Here is a 26636-nt window from a genome sequence, read left to right as displayed (position 1 = left end):
GATAATTCAGCAGGTTGCTCTGCTGGTTCTTGCTATTTTATAGGAACCATGAAAAGGGATGTAGAAATAGTTTTGGATTCTGGACTAATGCTTGCAAATGAAGACAGAAGGGCTAAAAATCCAAGGCAGTTGAAATTCATTAGTTTACTTCTTTTAGTATCTAAAGTAATTTTATCTATTTTGTATAATTAATTTAAGTTCATGTGAATATCAGTATTGAGATGTCTATTATACCAAAGTATAATTCATGATGATGGATGAGAACTACATCAAAAATTACTTTCATAGTTCTCTATATCTATCATGGTTAGCCAAATTAAATGTCTATTATATGTTTAGAGGCAATTCAACTCCATTTTTTTAAAAATGGAACAATCCTGCAACTGGTAATACTTCTAAACCACGGAACAACTTTTGAAATGCATCTATTTTATTTGAGACTTTTTTGTTTAGCAGTCAAAATGGCTAGACTGTAAAATCTTCATTAAAACTGATCAATCCTTTGTTTTGACTGCTACTTATTCCATTTCTGCACCATTTCATATACAATACACAGAATCATAAACTGGGACTTGAAATAGCTGGAGCAACATTTTGGATTAACCCACGCTGTCCTGAAAAGACAACAGCGGGTACAATTAAATTGAGAGAATAAAAAAAGTGGCTGAATACAACTGTTTTTTTTTTTCCTATCACCCCAGTATTAGCACAGGAACTTTATCAAATGTACTCTTGAGTTTAAGAGAAAATCCCAAATACTGTCCATTCATGAATATTTATACAGCACAGCAGGTCATGAATCGGTGCTGCCCCAACTTGCTCTTAAACACAATCCACGTATCTGCTAAAAACCACTCTTTTGATTTAACAAACAGAACAGGAGCAATACTGCAAACTAGGCTGCTGCCAGGCTTCCTCAAGGCTGTGGTGATCATTACCTACCTTTAAAGGATTCATACAAAATCCTTACACTTTGTTTTGCAGGTCTCAGTGTGAAATACGCAAGCAACTTGTGGAAGGAGTTATAAGGCTGACCTCCCTTTTAAAAATCTGTCAGCAAGAAGGGGTTAAATCTTGCTTTTCTCTGTTTATGAATTGTAATGCCACTAGAAAGCTTATGTCCTCTTAACATTGTACTAGGGCAGAACATTAGTGTATGCACTCCTATCGGACATGTCAGCGCAATACTCTGAAATATTTTGGGATATCCTTGTTAGTTCCTTATGTAACTGCATGACCTCACTTTCTGAAATCATGTCCCAAGGCACATAGCAGGAGGCTAGGTACAGCTGTGCCCTACTTCACGCCACCTCCAAGAATATTGAGTTTTGGAGCACTAGCAAGGATTGTAAAAATACAAAGCAATATCTTACAAAAAATAACATTAAAAAGAAAAAAAAAGAGAAAATAAATTGTGCTCACCTGCTCACCAGCCTGGGATTCCCCTATGATGAATCGATCTCCTGGGCCATCAGCAGCTGTTAAGATAGACAATACAAATGGAAAAGGCTGAACCAAAACAAACGATGTCATTAGAAATTAAGAACAGAAGCAAAGAACGATCTAGGATTCAGTTCTTCAGTGTCAGTATGACAAATGTTATAGAAGTTTTGCAAACATTTTACATTTTAGGTCCTTTTAAGTTGTGTTTATTATTTTGAAAATTACAGGTTCTACAGTACTTTTAACTGAAAATTTTTGGGCAATATGGAATCGGGTAAAAGGAGATTAGGAGAAATTACATTAATAACAAAGATTCAAGAGTATTCATGAGATTATTTTTATAAAAATGTCCATCAAGAGCAAATCTTTTTCTACGTGAAAGTAACACAGGGGAATCATATATTTTGTAAGTGTATTACATACCTTTTTTCTAGACAACAATGGAATATTGACATTTCTAGATTCCGTCTCTGCCTTTGGAGGCAAATATGGACAAGTGCAGTAGTTACAGACTCTGTGGATGACTATACAGGTTTGGCATTTTCTGAAGAGCGCTACGGCTAAGATAATGCAACTTGGACTGCTACATTAAAAGTCTGGTTCTGTTCCTTTTTGTAATTTTAGCAGGTAGTACTGACCTAGTTACCTTATACATTTCACTGAAGCCATTCTGAAAATTAAGAGTCAGAGATCATTGATTTAACAAACTGAAAGTCTCCAAGACTTCTAATTTAGACAAATCTATATTTTTACAGGGACAACAAAGGCACCATTACTAACAAAGTTTAAACTTCTGCCTGTCTCAGAGGTCTTTCGGGAAGTTGCATCAGTGGTATCATAGGCTCTACCACGGTGTAAAGCATGTACGGAGTGCAAACAACTCTGGCTGTCCAAGCACAGGAGGCACGCTGTCGAGAGTCTTCAGACAACCTGGGTTCATATGATCACATTTAAATATATCTATTTATTAATTTTAAATTTGTAACTGTCAAAAGCTGATTTCCCAGAAATGAAGTCTAATCAGTGACAACCCATATCTTAATACCTTCTGTTTTATTTCAAAAGCTGTGAATATTCAGCTAGATAACCTTATCGTATTGAGAAGAATTGCTTTCAGGAAGGATGCCCATACAGTCTGTATAATGATTTATCACATTTGTACTCATATATCAGCTGCAACTCTGCAGATGATGATCTATGGTACTTTTAGTCATGTTTGAAGATTAATGATTAGCTTAACTTTAAAAGCCTACCAAACAGCATAAGCTATGAGCTTTAGAACAAACTCTAAAATAAGAAAGTGGAAAAGGACTCTTCAACTACTTGTCTTTGAATAATGCATATAATACTAGTGAATACAGTTGTCAGTCCTTCACTGAAATAAAATGCACTGGGATTATCCTGCAAAAGAAGAGAGAAAATTCCCTAATGGATAAATTATTTTAAACCTGATAAAATGCTACTGAATTAGATTTTATTCCCCCATTAATAATGATATGGAGACAAAGTTTATAGGTGATGTACAACTGATACAGCTTGAAAAAGGTGGACAAGGTTTTGGGCAGACAGGTTTATGTGACTGAAAGCTAATCCTTTATTTTCTTGTAAAAGGTATTTGCTAATGTGCTCAATATTATCTCTGCCTACAAGCTTTGTTTCTCATATCCTGAGATAACAGGTCTACGAGAACCATTAGAATAGAATAGAATAGAATAGAATAGAATAGAATAGAATAGAATAGAATAGAATAGAATATTTCAATTGGAAGGGACCAACAACGACCATCTAGTCCAACTGTCTGACCACCTCAGGGCTGACCAAAAGTTAAAGCAAATTATTAAGCAAATGCCTCTTAAACACCAACAGGCTTGGGGCATCAACCACCTCTTTAGGAAGCTTCTTCCAGTGTTTGATCACCCTCTTGGTAAAGAAATGCTTCCTGTTGCCCAATCTAAACTTCCCCTGGTGCAACTTTGAACCATTCCCACTTACCTACCACTGTATATCAGGGAGAAGAGCTCCGCACCTCCCTCTCTACTCCTCCTCCTCAGGAAGCTGTAGAGAGCAACGAGGTCGTCCCTCAGCCTCCTTTTCTCCAAACTAGACAACCCCAAAGTCCTCAGCCACTCTTCACAGGACATTCCTTCCCGCCCCTTCACCAGCTTTGTTGCTCTCCTCTGCATACATTCAAGTACCTTACAGTTACTCTATTTGAATCCACCACCAAAATTAGAGTCTTGTGTGTTGGTTCTGACAGAAATTGTTGAAGACAGTGTTCATGATCATTCTGTTCATTCTGTGTGTTTACTGATATTGTGCTTCTGCTTTGCCTTACCTTGTAGCAACCAGGTAGCAAGACAGCATTTGCTTAATCCCAAGGCCTTTGTCAGTCAGCATTCTACTCAGAGCTCCCCCTCTCAGCTTTTCTCAGCGTTACATTACCTGTATTTCTCTGGCTACATCTACACTCTCTTGCCCTTACCACTGGTCATTTTGGTCTGCCTGCCTCTCACACACATAAATGACAGACAGCTGCAGTGAAACTCCTCTTGTAGACCTGGAAGTTTATTTTTATGTCAAATCCATGAGAAAACTATTGGACTACATCCATTGCCTGGGTTTGCAGATAGTCTATTTCATGGACAGCTGCCTTCTGTTGTTTCAGCTGCCAGTAACAAAAAAGATATTTTAATGTCCCTATAAGAAAGTTGGCTATTGTGTCCAAATTTCAACATGGTGTTATGATGATTCAACCCTGACCCCAATGAAATCACTACTAGTATAATGTTCAAACATATATATTTGCATTTCCCTCCACAGATATCTGAGGTGAGTATCACTAGTCTTACTTTACAAAGGGAAAAACTGATGCACAGAGAAAAAACTTGCTCAAAATCATGCAGCACCTAGTGGCAAAGCAGAGGATGGATTCAAGTCTCCTGGGAAACCACTCACTGCTTGCTCCATAAAGCCACACTACTCATTTCATTTATATACAGCAACTGCAATATATTCAAAGTAAAAACGAGTTCTTCTTTTGAGGTGCCTCCACAAGAGTAAATTCTGATACGTATTTTTGAAAATTCTTTAATGCAATCATAAAATAATTCACAAATAGGATGCTGGATCTGTGACAGTTCAATAAAGTAACAGATATGTAAGAAATTCCTCATTAAATCAACAACAGAGGAATAGAAGAAGAATCTGTCATTCAGAAACAGATGTTCTGTTACTCGCCCGAATTCTTTATGTTTCCAAGCAACTCAGTAGCAACACAGGTGCATGTCTATGAGCACACATGGATGTACCTTCGCTCATGTACATATGTATCCAATTAAAAGACCTGGATTAAACTTTATGGTCTGCCTTCAAGACAGTTGCATTTTACGTAACTGTGACTTCAGCAATGATCTGAATCAAATCTCAACCAAAATAACCACTGCTGAATCCAAAATAGGTGAACTAACAGGTTATAAAGTGGTTTTACAGAGACTATACTGCATGTCTACAAAGTGAGCATTTACCTCTGACAGCGTAGCCGTCTTTTACTGATGCCGGAAATGGTGGTAGATTATCTTTTGCATATACGTCTTGAGCAAGGACTCGGCCCATTCCATCTAGAAAAGAGAAAAGACAATGCTCCGTGTCATTACAGCTAGTGAAAGGGAAAGAAAAATGAACAGCAGTGTGCTCTGATGGATGAAATGTATGTGTATGTGACATGAATAGATCTCTCCGGTTTTTGATTTGCCTCTACATAAATGAAAAAAGACTGGAGTCTGAAAGTGTTGATGAAAGATTTGTTCAGTAAGTCTGTGTTCCTGGTTATGGTGAAATTGTTGACAGTAGATCTGAATGCCAACTATCCAAGCCCAGATGTAATAGCTCTGATATAGGATCAGACAGAAAAAACAAGTATCTCTTTCTTCAGGACAAGTTTTTCTCCTGAAATCTCTTAAAAATACATGCTTTCCTGTATTTCAATTTTTTAAAAAAAATTCTTCTTTTTTTAAAAGCTTGTAAAATAACATTTCAAAAGCGGATCCTGCGTGCAAAAGGTGAGAGGTGATGGATTGAGCCCAGAGGACTCAAAGAGTGATGATGGACAAGTTTCCCCAAATTGATGGAGAAGTTTTGCAATAGATTAACTTTGCCTAATTGCTGAGAGCATTTCGGCTTAATGGAGGGTGAGTGCACATAAGTGTCAGGATTATTTATGTAAATTTATGCTGTTATAGTTCTAAATATTTTAATAGCTGTTTCAAACATACTCTTTCCCTTCACTTAGCAACTATGACTGATGGGCTGTAATTTGGCTCAGCCTCCCTGTAGAGACTGATATGAATGACTTTACCCTCAGCCAAGTGCGCACTACTTGTTTGCTTTTATGGCGCCAGCAAGAGTTTTTTTTTTTTTTTAAGTATGATGTGGAACAGAGTGGAAAATATGCATCTTATCCCTTCATACAGTGGGAGAGTGAGAAAGATGATTCATTACGTGTGTGATTAGATGGACTGGGAAGGGGCACATGGGTCAGAACTACTGAGATCGGTTTGATACTAATATGTCCAAGTAGAACAAGGGGAGCTCATCTCATAAGAGAGGCCGCCGCTTTTAGGAGTGCGCTGTGGCACAGGAAGGCAACATCCAGCTGGCAGTCTGAAGGAAGGAGAGGAACCATGAATACTGCTGCCAGGAGAATGTGCATGGATATGCACTTTATAGATGATGATCTTTCAGATGTGCCAAAAAAGAGAGACGTACATAAAGTATGTTTCTTGTTTTACAGATAGGGAAATAGATGTGGTTCTGGATTTGCTGGGAAGGCAGAAGACCTAACATTGCACACTAAATGGATAGGTTTTATTAAAAAGCGCACCTACTTGATTTGAAAATGTTCGGCTCCAGTGAAGTGGTATTATAATGGAGATTATATTTTACTTATTAACACAAAGTCATTTAGTTAGTGATTAATTATAATTTTAATAACTGTAACATCATTGTGCTCACATCCATATGTATCAAATTTCAGCCTGAGGTGAATATTTATGTTGCATTTTTGAGATAGGTATTGCCATGAAAACATTGATAAAACCTGTTGAAGCACCTAGAAAAGCACCTTTGTGATGGCTATTTACATCTGTGCATCACTGAGTATCACTGTCTGTGATACACAATATAGAAGTTATTAGAAAGCTCACAAAAGCTTGTACACTTGCACTGAAAAAAGGAACGCAGACACAGACATTTAAATTATAGCATAGGAAAAGCAGCTATCAAAGGCCTAGTAAAAACACCCTCTGTTCATAGACGCACAAAATCTCATACAAAAGTGATGCTTCTAATTTTAGCAGGCATGTTGTGTCTTCATTTTACTTCTTGTCTGCATGCAAAATCACACCAATTAGAGCAAAGTTGAACAGTATGTTCCTGGCATTCTGCCATGCAATATTTGAAGGGAATATATGGCCAGCCAGTAGCAGGAATGAATTTCATTAAGGGGAGAAAAATGTAAGAATTATTTGCTGAAGCCTTAGGCATTTAAAATGAAGCAAGTCAGCAACCAAAGGACAATCTGAAGTACCTCTGTATTCTTCCTTATTTGAGCAATTATTTTAGAAATACACTGTTTGACCTTATTTTGATTAATTGTAATTCAAAAGAGATGTTCTGAAATATTTTATTGTCATCAAACTGCCCCTTGTGATGCCCATAGCTTTCTCATTCTAACACAAAATGGAGAATTACATTAAATTCACGTTTCAAATTTGGCTATTTTCTAAGGCTTAGCTGGTGAAACGGGTACAGTTCTGTGAAGAATTTTGATTTCTCAGGGTATTGGTACTGGGATGAAGCAGTGAGACAGGTATTGCACTAGAGGTGATGGATTTGCTCCCATTTTGAAAATACTGCCCCCATGGCACTTCGGTGTGCTATGAAAAGGCAGTGCTATCAAAATAATCAGCTAGTTCAAAATTAATAAGCAGTGGGAAAAAAAAGTCCAAGCTCTACAGAAGTTAAAAGGGTCTTGGACTAGATCAGAAAAACTGCTCTGTTCTGAGGCTTAAGCCCATAAGGTGTGGATTGCCTACTCTTCATACTTTTAGTATCAATTAAACTTCTGCCTCTACTTAGTTTCAGAAGAATAATCATTATCAGGCTGTCTAAAAACTTAACCTTATATACCCATGGAACAATGTTCAGGTAAATGCATTCAGCTGGAATAGAAGGCTAATTGTGGGCTTCATATGAGATACTGATGATGGCAGGTGGGAAAGATGCTTCAGACGCCTTTGGTTTATGACACTTCTGTAAAACGTTTGAGGATTGTCCATTTTTGTTTTATTAATATGGAAGAGGCTAAATGATCTATACAGGCACTGAGCAATACAATTACCACTGTGAAAGTCACGTTTCGAAAGAAAACTTTACTCATCACAGAATCACAGAATGGTAGGGTTGGAAGGGACCTCCGGAGACCATCTAGTCCAACCCCCAATCCTCCCCCTTATGTTAGGAGAGAATAGATTTGAGAGACTACAGCATGCCTTGACTTAATCACGAATTAAGTCAGGACTGTACTGGCTACTTGTACAGAGTAACATTCAGCAGCTTTATTTATGAGGATGAATACTAGGTAATACGTTTAGTCATGTAAATACATCAGGTTAAAATTAATTAGGTAATTTGTTAATGAAATAAATTGCAGTCCTAGAACTTTAAACATTTCACTTTCCTTACAGAGAAATTGTGCTCCTGAAAGATAATTTTCAGGAGCTCAGTGTTAATTCAAGACAGAAAACTACAAAGAAAACAAACACAGCACAGTAGTGCTTTTCTGAGTACAGGTAGTTAAGATTCAGACCTCCAGGACTACATTTTTACTATCTCCTGAAATTACAGGTATATTAACTGAAAAATAAATTAATATGTAACTAAATGAAAAACTGCTTCTTCATTCATTGTATTTGTCAAAATCAACATTTTTTAGTAAACTAATATCTATATGTGCACATGCATGCACACACACACACATATGTACACCTAACCAAAACAATCCTATATATTTGTCTGTGTAACACTAAGGTAATCACTTAAGAACTTCTGAAAATGAGATTCCATCTTGAGATTTGTATCCGTAGATTAAGAGAACTGAAGTTCCAGTATCACAGACACATGTCTCCTAAAGGCTCCATCCTGAAATTTCATACTGTGTATTAGAGGATCTTACAGTGCTAAAATAAGTGTATAGTTGTTGAAAAATAAATTGCGAGATACAGTTTTGCACTACAGTGCAAAAAAAAGGATATGAATATATCTTTGTTAACATTTTCACTGTTGGTACAATTATGTGAATATTAAACCAAGAAAATATCTCTACAGCTGATGACCTTACCATGTATCTAACTCTTTTATTTTGGGTGGGAGGGAAGAGGGTCATAACTGAAGTGTCTCAGCAGACTTGGAATGTTATTTCTTACAGAATAACAGTGCCAGGAATAATAATCAATATGTTCCAGACTTAGAATCAGCCTGAATTTGATGTCAGTAATCAGGTAACATGAAGAGCAAAATGAAGTATCAACAGAGATATTATAAAGTATACTAGAATACCTTCTTTTACCTTGACAGCATATTTCCACGTAGTAGAGTAAGAACTGACAAATTAGACTATAGAAAACGCTATAGAGAATATAAGCATCTAGCCAAGACTAATTACCTCCATTCTATCTCTGTAAGGACATTTTGAAGAGCGTGCAGTCTGAATAGAAACACCTTGTTATTGGTATGGTAACATTATCAGTATTAACACAAAACTGCTACTTAGCCCATGTTTTGAATTTTTTTTAATAGTAAGATAAACTACGTGGTGAATGCTTGTCCAAAACATGTTGCAGCAGGGAATTATATATGCTGTGTCTGATTTCACCATAGTTCTAATGAAGAAGTTTACTAATCAGATATATGAAAAGACCCCTACCTACTGTTGATATAAATATGTTTGCACAAAGACTGGTGTATATATGATATAAATATATGTATATATAAATATCCAAAAACATATAAAAAGATGGCGACGTTATTGTTATCTCTATCAACATAGATGAAGCATGTGAGGATTATGCTTATTCTCTGTTTAATAGGTGAATATTTTTAGTTACATTTTGTTAACTTCTAGGGAAAATACAGTTTCTGTCCAGAAAAACAACAGCAGCAACACAAAAATGTTGTGAAACTGTATGTAAGTTTTAATCCAGAAGTGTAAAAGATAGAGAGATGGAGAAAAACGAAAATAAAGACAAAAGGACAAGACAACATGACATATACAAAATCAAGGTCGGAAAAAGGAAAAACAACAGCTTATCAATACTTCTTTTTCCCCATAATCAATAGAACCCAAATTAAAGAACTTATTTCTTCACTTAGTTTTGCACTATAGGTTTAAAAAAGCAAATCTATTTTTATGTAAAAAAGAATAATAATGCTATAGTACCTTAACACTACCTTATAAGGCAAAACAAACATATGCTGTGCTTATTTTTGAGGGAGGTACTTGCCAGAGTTTTATCCTGTATTTCCGGAGTTCAGTGTTGCATACATAGCATCTATTTGGACTAAATGCACTTAACACTGTGGCACATCATATTGTCCACAAAGGGTTGTCTTAGCAAAGACATTTAACTGACAGTTATCCAAAAAGATATAATAGCTATGCTCAAGTGTTTATGCCCTAATGCTGCCTTCTAATCTGCACACCTGAAAGTGCAGGGTGTAATATGTATATTCCTTGTCGATCCAGTATTGGTGCTGCTCTGAATGCAGGATATGCAGCAGCATCTTCTCAAGAGATCTGCTTCCTGCTACCAAGGCACAGGGGTGGGCTGATGTCCGCTTGGAGTGACTAAACACACAGCTGCGATTCTACGCACAGTCTGCTAAATCAGTATGTCAATATGAAGACAGGTTTGTGGCAGCACAAAGATTTGGTGAAGATCATGAAAACTTTGAACTTTCAAGGCAGAAGACAGAATATAGCACTCAGAAACAATTTGTGCCTCTTTGCCATCTGGAGTCCACTGATGTCCCAAACATTTTGCATCTTGAGGCTCATGGTTCCGCTATCTCTTTGCTCACCACCTTACCATTGGAAAATCTGGAGGAATCCCTGGAGGAGGTTTCCTCTTCCCTACCTACTTTAGGATTACTTGTCAGCATGCTTCCTATCATGGTTTTGTTCTGTGCCAAGAACACTCTCCCATATAATGCCCAAGCTTGGTATAAGGGATACCAGAAGCAAGGGAGACACCTAAAAGGCATTATGAACACACTATTTCAGAAGGGAAGACAGTTTTGCTGAATAAACATGAGAGGTGTCCTGCTAATTCCTTTTAAGGCCAGAAAATAGCTTCACCTACCCCTGTTTATTTACAAGTATAGATACAGTCACAAGGTCTGGCATTTTGCCTGCTGTTTGGTGCCTTTTAAGACAACCTCACTGTATAAATCAATAAGGTTCCCTTGACTATAAAGTTTCAATAAATCAAACATTAAATGCAAGTAAGTATCAGAAAAGGATCAAATGTAGTCGTAGAATAGAAAGGGAAATCTGCTGCATTTATGAGAAGGAGAGGCAAATTCTGGAATTACTAGTAGTCCAAGCAGGATTCGGAAAAACAGCCTGAGAACTCATAAAGATACAGACATCGAAAAAAGTGACCTGGAATCAGTAATCACTTTGATTAGACCATTAATCTCAGATTGGAAAGGCGGTTTAGTGAGAATCTCCCACAGTAAGAGAACAGAGTAAACGATCACAGTACAACTTGGAGCTACTTGGCATCTACAAAAGTCCAGGGTTAAATCAGCCACTGAGGCAAATTGTGGTTTCTATGTTCTAGCTTTGTTGCATACAACACAGATCATAAGAAAACTCATTCATATATTCAATTAGAGTTCCATTACAGATTCCTTCAAGGAGTGGCACTGAGCTCAACTGACATTCTGACTTTGAAAGGAGACTTCTGCTCCTATTATTGGCATTTCCTAAAGCAGTTTCACCTGGAGAAGGTACTATCTCAGACACCTCATAACATTAATAAAAGAGCAAGTGCTTAAGAAGGTTGTAAAATAAGGAAATAATCACCCTAATCCTCAAAAAGAATCCAACTTAAAATACCTCTGTAATTGATGATTTCTGTTCCAAGCACTGGGGTCATCTCCAGAACTGTGATGAAGGCCTTATCCATAGATGTCAGTGGGAATGGAGACATGCGGTGTCTTCTTGCTACCTTGGTAATGTCAACAGCACTGTGACCTGCAATGAGAAAGCACCAAGTTTATGTATGCTACAATGTGTAGATGGCACTTCGGGGTAAGTTAAATTAGTTATCACTTTTAAGCATTTATGTCAGACACTGGGAATACACTGTATTCAACTAGAATCAAAAGACAGATTTAAAACAAAATGCAATTTATAGTTGAAAAAGTTCACAAAAGTACATATCCTTACTTGTCACGAAAAACACACCAGAAGTCTTGATGAGTGTAAAAAGATCAGTTAATTAGAAACAGAAATCCTTCGAGATGATGCAGTATTTTACACTGAGGACGATAATCTGAGGCTAACTCAGTTCCGCCAACTACGAACCCAGGACGATTCACTCTTCATTCTGTTCTCCACAAACACACCTCAATATGCTATGTGCAGCACCCCGATAAAACATAAAAACGGACACTGTCCCCGTGAGTTTGCAAACTAAGAGTGAGATGGGAGTCAAAAGGTTTGAAAGGAGGAGAGAGGGAAGCGCAATGAAATCACTGGACAGCCAGGACAGCAGACAGTGTTTCCAGCTAGTGGGCATCCTACCCATTGCTGTCACCACAGCAAAATGACATTAAAATGCATAACTTGATTAGATTAATGGAAGTTTACTTTTCTCAAGTATGAGGGACAGATTGGGAGAAAATACAGCAAAAGTTGTTTGAAAATGAAGCCAGCAGCATGTTTGATTTCGTGATACGTACTGAGAGAGCAAACAAAGGGACAACAAGCTTTGAAGGATTTTGAAAGTGCAGATAAGCAACTGAAGAGGAATACATATATTACAGGAATACATAAACAAGAGTAACAGATACAAACCAAGAGATTAAATATGACATTTGTAGAAATAACTTGAATGTATTTGCCCAGAAGAAGGAGGTATTTATGAGACCTAAAGTAGATGATGTTTTATATTTAATATGTAATGATATTCCTAAAGCAACATAAATTATAGTAAGATAGCATTGACAAATAATAGAAACCAATTTTTAATGACATGATTTTCCTCTGCAGTAGCTACTTAAATATCCCATTTGCTGCTGCACATGCCTGCACATTCTGGAAACAAATAGATTATTGCTTTAAATGTAGTCTTCTAATAAAGAACAACTATAAAAATAGTAAAAGAATCATGCAATCTAAGTCTTTCCTTCAGAAGAGAAAGTCGCTTAATCAATCTTTGCATACAAAACTTCTTTCAGCACTGACACTTGCTTGTCTCTCTATGTGGGAGATTGTTCATTAATTTATTTTTTGTTTTAAAACAGTAACTATCTTTAAGAGGAAGACGCAGAGACAAATAAAACTGCCCACCTAATTCCAGTCCCAGGAAAGATTCTGGAAGAAATTAGTTGAACAATCTCTTTGTACGGATTTAAAAGACAACATGATAAAAGCAGGCACTGTGAATTTGTCAAGCACAAATAATTTCTAACTGATTTAATTCCTTTCCTGAACATAGCAGTTGGCATACCAAGGAAGACAGAAACAGCTGATGAGGATATATTTGAACTATATTAAGACTTTTCACACTCTTAAACATGACTTTCCCATCAACAAACTAGGGAGAAATGTTCCAAATTAAACTACTGTAAAATAAAAGTGGAAAAACTGCATTACTGGATTTGACAACAGGGATGTCCCTAGCAAGCTTACGTTTTCCATTATTATGCCCGCATTTTGTCAGCAACCTCATAACAATGAGGAAAAGGAGAGGAAAGCATTTCTAAGACACAGTTAAACTTCCCATACCTTCTCTGCATAGAGAAAGAAACCCTGCTCAGTAGCAGCGTAATTCCTGCAGGTCCATCAGATTCCACACAATATATATTAAAAACTTTTTCCTGACTGTATAAATTAAGAAACTATTTATTAAAAGGAAAAGTTAGAAAAAATGAAGGAAGACGCTAGGAAAAAATATGTCACAGCAGGGAAAGGTGGGGGAATTGTGTGGCAGCAAACCACCGTTATGCTACAGCCATCAGGTGCTTTTATGTTTGTTTTACTGCTACCTAAAACTCACTATTAGCTACTTCAGAAACTAATATTTCACCTCTTTAACCCTTAAAATGTGAATGAGTTCAGAAGCTTTAAATGCTCTGAATGCTGCCCTGAGTACTACCTTCAGATTTGACACTGTCTACTACATGTCATTTGCTTAAGTCAAAGGTTCTGTTAAAATCTACTGAGAAATGTGTTCTTCAACACAGTTTTTTGAAAATAGATAAAATCCCCTGATCTCTGACAACTTTGTTCCAACACCAAAAGTAACACGCATCATTCTGTAAGAGAAGCCAAGAAAATACATACTGAAAAACAGAGCTCCTTCAGGCTTAACACTAGCGTGAATAACCGTAACGAATAAAGGAAGAAAGATGCATGTGTAACTACTAACCCTTCTATTTCCCTATTTCTTCTAAAAAAGAAATGCTATTTCTTCTTTTAGAGGTATCATGCATTTAAACAGACCTGGAGACAAACTAATAATGATTTTTATAAATTATAAAATTACTAAGTGATACTTTTTCATTACAAGTTAATGACATTGAACAACTCCTCAGACCTTCCCAAGTTATCTTTCACTAACGTCAAATGTCAGATGTCTCTAAAAACAACTATTTACATTAAGCAAAATTTTGCATAACAAACTAATCCTCTAGCTTTGAAGCAGCTAAGTCAATCTCTCTTATCACCAAAACAACTTCCTATTCCTGTTGTGATATATATACATGCATATGGCGGATCAAATTTTAGACTAGGAAAGATTCACACAAAACAAAGGAAAGGGATTGTGCGAAATAAAGAACAGGTCATTTGGATCAAATCTGAATTCTTAACCTTTGCATTTTTTGGTTTGGTTTTATGTAACCCAACATTCAACTTCATGTTCAGTTATGAAAATAAAAATCATATATATTCAACTTGAGAATTTCCATTGTCGTCGTCTTTCAGTGTTGATTCTTTTTGCCCATAAAACTTGCACATACATGATTATTTACAACAATACATCACCACTGACAACACAGACTTCCATGTCATTAGAAGAACAACTTGGAAGAAAAAGTTAAAAGGCAACTACACATTAATACATGAACACTATGAGTTATTGACGCTTTTATTTTCTCTTTGGACGGATTTCCACTGTCTTCAGTTATTAAATTTCTTCTGCAACCCACTTATGTCCCAACCATATCCTCCTCTTCTCTATCATTTGCTGTCTTCTGAGCAGTCTTAGTTTCAATAGAGCTAAGAAGTTTCAGTACTTACTTGCTCTGAGGATGTTCTCCTTGCTGCTGCACCTAGACTGGACCTGCAGAGAGAGCACGGAGTCTATGAGCTACAGAAGTTCACAAGAATGCAAACTACAGAGATATAATGGGCAAGCTCCTGGGATCTAAGACAGAGGCTATAAATGTTTTCAGCAACATTCTTACATGCTCTACATGAGATTAGTATATTTAAGCAGAAGGGTAGTAGCTGATGGTCAGAATCTGATACAAGCAATTTGATTCCACACCTGCCCAATAAGAAACAAGATGGCCTATGGACAGTAATAGAGTAAAATCAAAGAACACAGTGGTTAAAATTACATGTTAAGCTCCAGTTTTAAACAGAAAATCCACATTTTCTTATACAATTGTAGTTATAGTAACTCTGTTTTATGATTAGAAAAAATACTAACATAACTATATTATCATGACCTGCTTTAAAATTCTATTATTGATATTTTTGGGTATTATAGAAAGAGTTTTAAATACTAAATTTAGATTGTGTTGATTCTGAAGATATTTAATACGACTTCTTTGCAATTCTATAAGCAACTCACAATTATATAAACAGCTCCTGGCTGGAGCCAGGTAAATTTACTCAGTTGTTTCTCTTTGGTTAAAAGAAATGCTATGTTCTGTATGAATTTTACAGTGCATCTCTACTTTAAAAAGTGTGTGAGAATGACAACTGGTTTCTCAACAAATCCTCTTCCTAGATCCTTAGCTACCTCTGTGTTATTCCAGACACATTAGTCTGACTCCAGGGAAACTGGAGGATTCACATTAGTCTAATATTCTAGTAACACTGGATATTTAGAGTTCTATCTGTTTACCGTGTAGATTTGAAAAAGAATTGTTTTTTTGAAGAGTATCAGTCCTGTAAACACAACACAGTTTATCTATACTGAAGCATCAGCTCTTGGTAATTCTTCTTAGGTTTGGAAAGGCAGCACATTGTCTAATAGCACTGAAGCTGCAAGTTTAGGTGAACTAATTTGAAAAGTCAGCCTATCGTCTGGCAGATCATCTGGCTGAACTGGTCACACTTGAATAAAAATCTTTTTGTGTGGACAAAACCCCAGCTAAAGTAAACGTCACAGCAAGACAAACCTTTGAGATAGTATAAGTGGATCCTTCTCTTTTTAAGTTTACTGACAAAAGTATTGCTAAATTTCAGTGAAAGGACTAATAAAGCAAAACCGTTTACACGTGGTGAAAGAAGTGGAATAGCACAGGTGACGCTGACGGTGTAATTTCCCTGCAGAACATTTGTCTCTGCTGAAAAAGCGGAATGAATCCAGACTATCTTTTAGACTACAGTTTCAATTTGCAGTTACAGAAAAATTGCCTAGAAAGTGAATATGTATGATCTAACAATTGATGAATAGTACACACTCAACACACAAAAAGCTGTCTTCAGAAAGAACAACCATTTAAGGCTGAAACCAACTGTGCCCCAACTTCTAAACCTCTTTCTTCTGTTCCACAGCAGCTTGCCCCAAATGTATATTCACATAAAAAAATTGGATTCTACAGCGCAACACAGTCTACTTATAGTAATGGAATAACTTATGGAAAGTAATGTTGCAACTTAGAGTGGGTTATGGTGTCCTTCCCTGAAAAAAACTGTTGTTTAAAAAAAAACAAACAGAAAAACCCCAATCCCTCCCTCCTTCCCACCAAAAGTACTATACAAGAAATCTGCAAACAAAATATTCATGATGCCCAAATTTGGCCCAGAGTTGTTTTACCAGATTCCAAAGGCTTGACATGAACTCTCTTTGGAATAAATAAATATTTACCTATAATTTACCAAATGACAATTCTGGACCAAAAAGGTGGTATAATGGTAGGAAAGAAAGCACAAAAGAGAGAGAGGCACAGAGAGAGAAAGAGAGAGAGAGAAAGAGAAGCAGGATGGACGTGGCAAGGCAGAAGATGGTGTGTGCAAAAGGAGACATGGGCCTATGTGTTTAAGACTACTGTTTAAAATGGAAGAGGCTCTCTTATTTCTCACTGAAAACCATATGAAAAGAGAAAACGAGGAATGGGCCTGCTGCAAAATAACCAAGCGATTCAGCAAACTGTGGAATGAAACTCAGTGAGATAACATAGTCCTAAAGAAAAAGGCAAAAAACCAAAAATACAAAACACAAACATTTGAAACAATCTACTAAAACAAACTAAGTAAAATATGTGATCCAAAGGACACAGATAAAAGCTACTAGAGAAGGAGGAAAAATGTTAGCAGACAAAGACAGTGCTAAAGAAGTAAAATGGAAGTCAAGAGAGAGTCTTCAACAAAGTGGAGGAACAGAAGGAGCCCAAACCCATAGCGCAAAGCAATGTTTGCGAATGGAAAACAGCTCCTTTGAGCAGTAATAGTTACTCTCGAGTTGTAGCCTCTATTCCTCCTCAGTTCATCTTTAAGCCCTTCCAACCTATAGTGGAGCTAGTGTATGGACAAAAACAAGAGATTTAAAATGAACAGAGCAGCTGAGATTTGCAGATCAAATCTTCTAATATAAAAAACGTGCTGACAAAGTTTTGCTCTCACAGCGTCCAAATGACAATGGTAACAAAAGACAGCTGGCTTCACACACAGCCTCTAACAGGTCAATTTTTTAATTCTGTGCACACAGAGGACTTTAAATTTACTTTTTGATTTCTTACACCCAGCCTACAGTTTCCATATTATCACTCACCTGATGGGCAACATAGGCAGTATGAGAAATAATTTGCTTCCCACAAATTTTAAAAGCAGCTGTGGAAGAGGAATCCATGATAATAAAATAAAAGGCTTGATCAGCCAGACTTGATCGTTTCCCAACCTATGCTCACAGCTGCAGAATACAAACCAGGTTTTAACATAGCTGACATCAAAATTAATTATTACATAATACTTCTCTTCGTTTAATATGAATTGCACATTGATATCCTAAATGCTATTTTTAAACAAAATTGCAGTAAAATATGATTTTGAATAAAACCCACCAGTTTCCTAACACATACAGTTTTAGCAGCAATGGAGCTTTGTATAAATGGGGTCATGTCCTTTAAGTGCCTTTTATCATATTCATTATTTGTATGTTCTACTACTTTGTTATTTGTGGCATTTACAAAAAATCTCTACTCTTTTCACAGCTACTGCTAAGTAAAGAATCCGTATTACATTGCATATAGTACCATGGCTGAGCGGGGCGAGTGATTAGTTCTTCTCTTACTATAATTCTTCTCATTCGCAGGTAGTTACAGAAATAACAACCTATGGCTGTCTCTCCTTTCACAGGGGAAGTACAGACTTATTGTTTGTCCATTCTACAGCCTCTTGGCTCACAATGTACCTTGGCAGAAGATACGGTGGGCTACCAGCCAGTACCATTCCCCTGCGTAGCTCAGGCAGAATGTAACCAAACCCAAAGCATTCAATTCACATTACTCTGGTTTTTAAGCAAAGTGGATTTTATGTTCTTTAAGATATAATTTCATCATGCTGGAATGCACAGTGAGCTTTCTCCCATTGGCTGAAGTAGTAAACAGAATGTGAAATAAAGTACTCAAAAATAAATTAAGGGAATGGTAAAATAAAGAGTCCTGCTGACAATTTCTAACTATCAATCTTGATTGGTCTGAAAAATGAAATAAATGACTGTACTAAATTGGACTTATTTAAATCTACATGACATGTTTTGCTGCAAATAAAAATCAGTCCACAAAAAAGATTTTTTTACAAGAAAAATAGAAAAAGACACAAAGAATAGTTCATACTACAAGTGAAAAATTCATGTGAAAAATAAAGACAGAAAGAAAATTGAAAAACCCTTTAACACTTTACCATGACTGTTAGGAATGGTTAGAGAAATTACTTACCTTTTTAAAGTCATAACAAGATTAGCACAGAGTATTAAGTCAGCTCTTCATTATGGGAGGTACAATTAAAAGCCATTGGTTATAATAAAACAAACTGCTACACAGAGATGAAGAGTTTCCAGCCCAATATGAAAAGCTAACTCTTATGGGAGTACACTTCCACTCAATTTTACAACATGAAGAACAATTCAGAACAATGACATCAAAACATGAGTTATCACCAACAGAAAGAGCCCATTTCTCAGGAACACGGAGCCTGTAGGAGGCTAACCCATAACCTTTATCATTTATGGGAAAGCACGTTGCTCCGCTTTCAGGAAAGCATGCAGAATGTGGAACCACCAGCAGAAACCCAAACGTACATACAGACACAGAGGACTAAGGTACAGCAAAGGAATGAGTTCGCCAAGCTGTAATGAAGGAAGCAGGGTATGCAAAGCACAGCAGCCATTAACAGTTTAAGAACTCTGTTCCTCTAACTGTCTCATAAACACCAGACAGGACGGTTTACGAGGTATTGCACCTACTACAACTTACTGTCGGTGAGAAAGTGCATAACTCATATAATCTCTCCTTGAAAGTTCATCAGTTTTACGAAGACAATTTATTCTGTGTGATGTGGGAAAGTATGCTGCTGCTGCTTTTTTCTACGTGTGATTTATTAGTAATTACATAATCTGAGTTCTGTACAATATACTCTGTGCACATGAATGGTCTCTCAAATACTTGCCTGCTTTAACTAGATTTCAAAGCACACGTGATCTGATTTATAACTGTAGGGGTTTGCATGGTGTTTCTTGCCTAAAATACCTTTTCTCCCCTAAAAGTGCAATATACATTAATCTGTATATGTAAAGAAATACATAAAATAAAACTAAACCACGAATAACAATGTCTCAAACTGGTGTAATAACACCGTAAAAACTGATTTGGCCTGTTATTCTAAGCAATATACATAAGGTTAAACTAGGAGCAAACTGAAGAAGGCAATGAAATACATTCGTTGGTTTCATTAAAAAAAATGTAAATCTAATCTGAAGAACAGAGACTATTGCTTTGATTGAATTAATATGGAATATAAAAATGCGACTGTTAAAAAAATTTCACAGGAAAAGTGTATCAGGTATTGCATACTTCAGAAAACATTTAACAAAGTATTTGAGGACTAAGTAATCCTATTACAAGATGCAATCTTCCTATTTCAGGAATGCATTCTTATTAAAACAGCACTTTTACACTGAGCTAAATATGTAAGGTCTGGCCATCTGAATTACGACTACAGTCAGTTCAAAACTACAGAATAATTTTTTCTTGTTGTACCAAGAACACCGCTGAAAGGGAAAGGAAAGTTTGCTCAAGGAACTCGACAGCAGCAGATATTACGCATAAACACATTTTTTAAAAGGAGCAGCACTGTTGGTGGGATTCATCCCACCAAAATTTAAATATGAATAATGTAGTATTCCATACACGGAATTACTTATTTGGAGTCAGTGGGAAGAAATAAGCAAAAAATCATTTGAAGTAAAAATAATTTTAGGAGTAGATTTTTACCACTTAATTAGTTCCTATTACAGAAGCAGTATATATAAAAAAGATATTTGGAAAAAATGAAATGAAACAGCAAAGGGCAGTTTTCTGGAATGCAAATAAGATGCTCATAAGTCATTGTCTCTCAAAGGAAACTGACCTTGTCCTGGAGATGAAAAATCATTAGGTTTACTACTAGAAGAGGGTTCAAACAGAGTCTTACACATCAACTAAACTTGCAAGCTGAACACCTCACTGAATGAGAAAACAGGAAGAACTATGACACATACAACAAAAAAGGAGATAAAATACTAAACCGCTTGTCAGAAAGCTAACGGGAAAGCAAACTTGCTACTACAAACTGGCAGCATAGACTTGATAGCTGAGAATAAAAAGAGGTAAAGGGAAAAGACGTGGGTTTTATTTCTTCACAGGAATTTTAATGAAATGCTTATATTTGTATTAGAAAAAAAAATGTGCTGGATTTTATGCTCTTAAGAGTATGGGACAGCATACAGATATGCTATGTGAATAACACTGGAAAGACAGCAGGTTTCTGAGAAATTTTGTTCAGGGCTTATTCAAGATCATACTGGTTTTGTTCAGAAAGCAGTACTAATTATAATACCCAAATACGGAGAGGACATGCATCTTTTGTAAACTAAAGCACTTATTAAATCAAGACACAGAAATTATTGCCAAATAATTTGTGCATAACCTCCAGCAGATAGTTCTAACCTGTGCTAACAGAATCCAATTGTGATTTGTAAGACACAAAAAATGTCTAGAAACACTGCACTTGGGAAAATCAAAACTTCTACTACTTTTATTATTAGCTGTGAAAAAGATCTTTTATTTGTTTGAATAAAAATCTTAAACAATCCCCAAATGTCCTGGAATTATTCTCCAGCTTGAGAAATAGATAGCGTAAATAAAGGCAGAGAGAATAAATTTTCTTTCCAAAGAGATTCAAGAGAAAGAGATTCCTGTTGTCTTTGTTGTTTGCCACAGAAATGGGATTTATTTGCCTATTTTCATACAATCTCACAACCCAGCAATTTGACTGATGAATCACTTAGCCTTACAAGTATATGCCAGATGCCTGAGTTATATCCTATCTGACCAGCATTTAGAGTTTTTAAACTCATAGTCCATTCCAGCTCAGTTTTATAAGCTGCTGTCAATCAGATGCACTAAAAATACATAAGCGATATATAGAAATTCTTGTCCCCAAGTACACCATAAATTACTCTCTAACCCTTGATCTACACTAATAAGGCTGACTTTTTAAAAGGTTTAATTTCTATTACAAGTATTTTGCTTTTAAATGAAATTTCAACTATTTTCATATTTCTATTTCTTGACTTCGCAACAGCCAATTTCAATGCAGCATTAAAACATTGAAATTTCCACATTACTGCAAAAAACGGAAACTATTTTTCTTGAATGGCATGACCCTGAAAATAAGAATATTTAGAATAAATTCTTAAATATAGTTAAGCAAAACTGGCAAGCTGAAGCGAAATACAACATTTAGGAAATACCAGGTCAATGTTATGTGTACAACTCTTATTTTTCCTTTGACATGGAGGTATCATGATTTCATCTTAATTATTTTCATCAGGGCTTCTGCATGAGACAAGATAAGGCTATTTCATTTTAATCTCCCTGTTCAAAAACTAGCTTCACATTTTACTTACTAAACATTATGCAAACTCTTCTGAATGTGGAATTATTTAGTTCTTTATAGATTTCTCTGTTGGGCTCGGTTCTACAATATAAAACGTCCTAATACACGTGAAGGAATTTATTTTTACAGTACCTTTGTGAAGCAGTGGGATGAGCTGATTTTACAAGTGGGAAATTGAGACCCAGAGACATCTAGACTAAATTTAGTTGTTGTCACGCCTATAGCTGAATTACAGAATGCAAACCCCCTCAACTGCCATTTATTTCAACTGCATTTGGAGTGCCCAGCATATGTGAACATCACTCAGTATGCATCTCAACAAGGACACACAGAAAATGAGTACCCTGGAAAATGGTGTAAGAAGTTTTTCCAGCACGAAACATGAAGTTTGCATTAATATGGAGACAGAAAATGCAATGTAGTCTTCCTTGGTACCCATTCAGGGCCTTCTACTATGGCACCGTGTTTTCTGTTCCAGCAGACGGCTGTGTCTCCTGAACTGAAAGCAGGAATGTAGTCACCATTCACCCCACCTGCTACAACTGGGGAACACAATTCAGTCTTCTTAATAACTAGTTATTGTCAATAGCTGAATAAATGTTGATGGGGAAGGAACAGAGGTTTGTTTGGAACTTTTACCTTCTGTTGCTTTTGTTCATACCTGGTCTGAGGCCTAGGGGCCTCCATCCCTTTGATTCAGGGTCTGGCACAACTCTAAAGTAGTTGATTTTAGTTAAGCTTAACAATTTTATTTGAGCTAGGAGCATCAAATTTGAAGGGCTTCCAGTACAAGAGCAAAAACCAGTAAACACAGGTAACAGTAATCTTATATATGGTGTATATTATAGTCACTGATGTATACAGTATGCAGGCAAAACCTCAGACTTGCACACTTTCACATATAAAAATGAATAAAGCTCTTTTAAGTTAAGATTTAAACTAGGGAGCAACAACTGTAAGGAAAATAAAGCTTCAGTCCGTGAATCTATCTGAGCAGTAAATATCAGTATGGTGAACTCACTGTATGAAGAACTAGGTTTCTGCCTTTGAGTTGAGGCAGAAACACAGACCGCATTCCTCTGAGGAGAATCCTTAAAGTGAAATCAGAACCATCACCGATGAAAAACATGACGATTTCAGAGGGTTCATAAACTATAGAAAGGAGAGGCTGGAATTGAGCAAACACTGCACTCAGAACTATACTGTCACACCCTAGTTAGGAATTATTTTGAAAGTGATCAGACATTCAAATGCAGGAAGAGGATTTGAATTTAGGATTTTGCTTTGAGCCTCAAAGGCTCAAAAGGATAAGATTCCTTTGGTGCTGTCTTGAATTTGGCTGTCTGGATTGCAAGGTCCAGCACAACGGCAACCACCAGCCTCCCCACAGCAGTTATGTGCCTGAGAACAGAATATTAATTTGGCTGGGCTTCTAGCAGCACTGAATCTTGGAAATTCATAGAAGGGAAAGGGATACGGAAAATATTGTGAATAAGGACATTCTTTCTCCCCTCCAGCTCTTAAAAGAAAAACTTTATGGTTATTACGCTTAGCAAAAAAACTTGTTTCCATGTTACAAAACTGCATTTGAAAAACCAGAAAACCAGGAAGATAAGGTAGGGAGCACTGATGGAAACTCACTGACATTTGAGCTATATGTTACTGCTACTGACACTGCTGTGTATATTTGATTTCCTTGTGTCCACTAGAGATACTGTCCACTAGAGCTACATGTCAGCTAGAGATACATGTAAATTAGATCACACGTATGGCATTTTACATCAGTGATTACTCCAAAAGCCATAACAGCAATGTAACAGAAGCTCTGATCCACTTTGATTTATTACTATTTCAGACTCTAGACTAATTTTCCCTAGATTCTATTCCTGAAGTTGACTCTGAAGAGTTCGACTGCTTTGGGAGCTGCACCTAGAGAGCAATTGCACTGTGTGTTCTTACTAGTGTAACAGAACACAAACTAACGTCTGGTTTCTCAAACAAACTGATTTAAGTAGGAAACCCCAAACAAATAAATACTAAACATTGTATGCTGGGGAGCAGCTTGCTGCTGGATTTAAAAAGAAAACAGTGGTTGTCTAGAAAAGAAATTTCATGGTTATATCTAATCAAGCCAGTTTTGATGCCATACAGTTGAAGGTAGGGTACAGCACAAGACAATGGAAAAAAAACTTTGCTTAAATGGATGTAATCATAGAGAAATAATGACAAGACTGGTTTTGGAAAATGCAAATGTAGATTAAATACATGAGTCTAAACTATAACCAATCAAAAGGAAAATGACATTCATAGGTCTCTGACTTGATCTAATTTGTTTCAAAAGGATTGCACATCTCTACCATAAGGCAGGGTGAAATGTCTCCCTGTTCTGTGGAAGAAGAAGAAAGGGTATAATTCAGAGATGGGCATTTAAAATTGAAACATAAAGACTCGTCTTAAAACAGAAAGCAAAGAACTTTAAAGTTCCAAATGGGGAAGGATGGAAATTATTCTGAATTACTTGATTTTTAGAATACAGAAAGGTATATATTATCTGGAAAACAGATGTGATTTTATCATTCAATTTCTTAGTGCCTATGCTTCCTAATAGACACTGTGAATTTTACTTATTCTCTCTCTAATAAATGCAGAGCTGGGAAGTATTTTACCATAATAAAAATAAAGAAAAAATGTATTACAATTTTGATAAGTTGAACAGATAAGGTTTAAACCAAAATCTCTAATATGAAATGAGATGTTATTCAAAATGCCACTTTTTACCACTGTCCTGAATGTTAAGTAGTTCTTTGTAAATCAACTTAGTGCTTGAGCTGAACCTATTAGTAGAGAACAAAAGAATAAGTGCAAAACGTTAACATGAAGGGATAATTTTATTTGACAGAAGTCACAAGGTAAGTACCACGCACAGAGAAACTGTAGGATTAAGTAAAATTTTGCTTCTATTTTGAATGTATGAACTAATAATGGATCTAATTTGAGATTCAGCAGTGGGTAAACAATAAATTCTATTTAAAGTACAAATATAGTAACATTTCTTAATGAAGTTTTTAAAAATAATTTTATTGTAAATATCTACGATGTCATTCATCGAAGTTATTCGTGTATACCGTGATCAGATTATTGCAACAATGCACTCTCCTTCTTGATGTAATTTGAAGTTTTGCCATAATTTCACTCATGAGCTGTCATGAATGCCTTTCTTGATATGACATCTAGCTCTTGTAGCATGAACAGTTCTCTATTCTGGTATGGCAGAGACAATGCTACAGAAGATATTTTGTGCAGCTACCAATCCCACTAAAAAGAATGAAGACAGAACTAGCAAAGCTATTTTCTACAAATAAGGAAACTGGATCACTGCCTTTTCATAAATTTTTGCATTTTAATGTGCACTGAGAAAACAACGTTTCTCTAACAGAAAGAACTTTAATTCATTAATTTTTCTTAAACCTAGAGTAAGGTAGTATTATTAGCAAAGAAAAATCCAACAGAAAAAATTCTTTAATTCTTTAAATGGCAACTGCCAAATAGAAAGTTTGACCTCTTTTTCACGTTTGAAAGAGAAATTTCTACAAATTCTAATTTTACTTAAAACGTCATTGTTCTATTAGCAACTGCAAAAAAATAATACAGAAAACCAGAAGTAAATTGTACCAATATAGTGGGACAAAATGCAAATGATTAGCGGATGCTTATTGGCTCTGTTGTGTTCATTTATTTCTGAACTGTAGATATCACAGATACATAAAGACATATATTTCTTTTAATCAAGATATTTTTCTGTTTTCAAGCTGAGGAACTTATTAAGGACATACCTGGCAACTTAATTAAAGACACATTCATAAATAATATGAAAACCTCAGCATTCCCTCTAATGGAAAGACATTATTTCAAATTTCAAAGATCATCTCTACAAAGCATATGGTGTTCGTAAGGCAATGAGACTGGCAATCTCAATTTAATGTGGCAATTTTTCTTCAGTGGACCAGGTTTTTTTATGTCAGATGTAAAGAACCAAATTCTCTATCTGCTGGACTTCTGCTTGAAAGCAGAGAAGAGAATGGAGAGGAACCGCATATATTTACTTCATTTTGTCTCCCCTAACCAAGGCACAGCCTAACTGTAAAAATTGTAAAAAAGAGCAATCGTTGCTTATGCCATGGGAGTGATCTTATATTAAAGAAAATAAAGGCACATGTCCATTCTTATTGGTCATGGTCTTCCATCTCCTGAAACACTTTTTCAGTTTAATTATGTCACCCTGTGATTGTAAGGGTTGATTGAAATTCTCTACACTGGAAAAAAAGAGAAAGATCTCCAGCTGATATATAGACTGAAAAGTTTATAAAAGAAAAAGCAAAGAAAAAGGAAATCCTGTGCCAGAAATTACTACATGTGATTTTTTTGTGCTTTCCCTGTTTATGGGAAATATGGGATGTATTCATATTACAGAAGTGTTAAGTTAATTGATGCAACGAAATACAAACTTTGTGCC

At 36.0% G+C, this 26636-nt stretch overlaps 1 protein-coding gene across 24 annotated transcripts in view; it reads right to left on the bottom strand.

Annotated features, from left to right (window-relative positions):
• GPHN (gephyrin) overlaps positions 1 to 26636 on the bottom strand; it is a 301374-nt gene that overhangs the window by 39977 nt on the left and 234761 nt on the right. For 14 of the 24 annotated variants that reach the window (XM_063331825.1, XM_063331830.1, XM_063331832.1 and 11 more), the window contains 4 exons: positions 15032 to 15074; positions 11621 to 11758; positions 4968 to 5060; positions 1423 to 1478 (listed from right to left, as the gene is read on the bottom strand). In XM_063331825.1, the coding sequence (XP_063187895.1) occupies positions 1423 to 1478; positions 4968 to 5060; positions 11621 to 11758; positions 15032 to 15074 (330 nt within the window). Of the gene's footprint in view, positions 1 to 1422; positions 1479 to 4967; positions 5061 to 11620; positions 11759 to 15031; positions 15075 to 17422; positions 17486 to 26636 lie in introns of all 24 variants that reach the window. The other 10 variants (XM_063331823.1, XM_063331826.1, XM_063331827.1 and 7 more) reach the window with 1 other exon arrangement.

Source organism: Chroicocephalus ridibundus, chromosome 4 (assembly GCF_963924245.1).
Source record: "Chroicocephalus ridibundus chromosome 4, bChrRid1.1, whole genome shotgun sequence".
In the NCBI taxonomy this organism is placed as follows: Eukaryota; Metazoa; Chordata; class Aves; order Charadriiformes; family Laridae; genus Chroicocephalus; species Chroicocephalus ridibundus.
The sequence above is the reverse complement of the archived record's forward strand: the minus strand, read 5'-3'. Positions and strand labels throughout refer to the sequence as shown.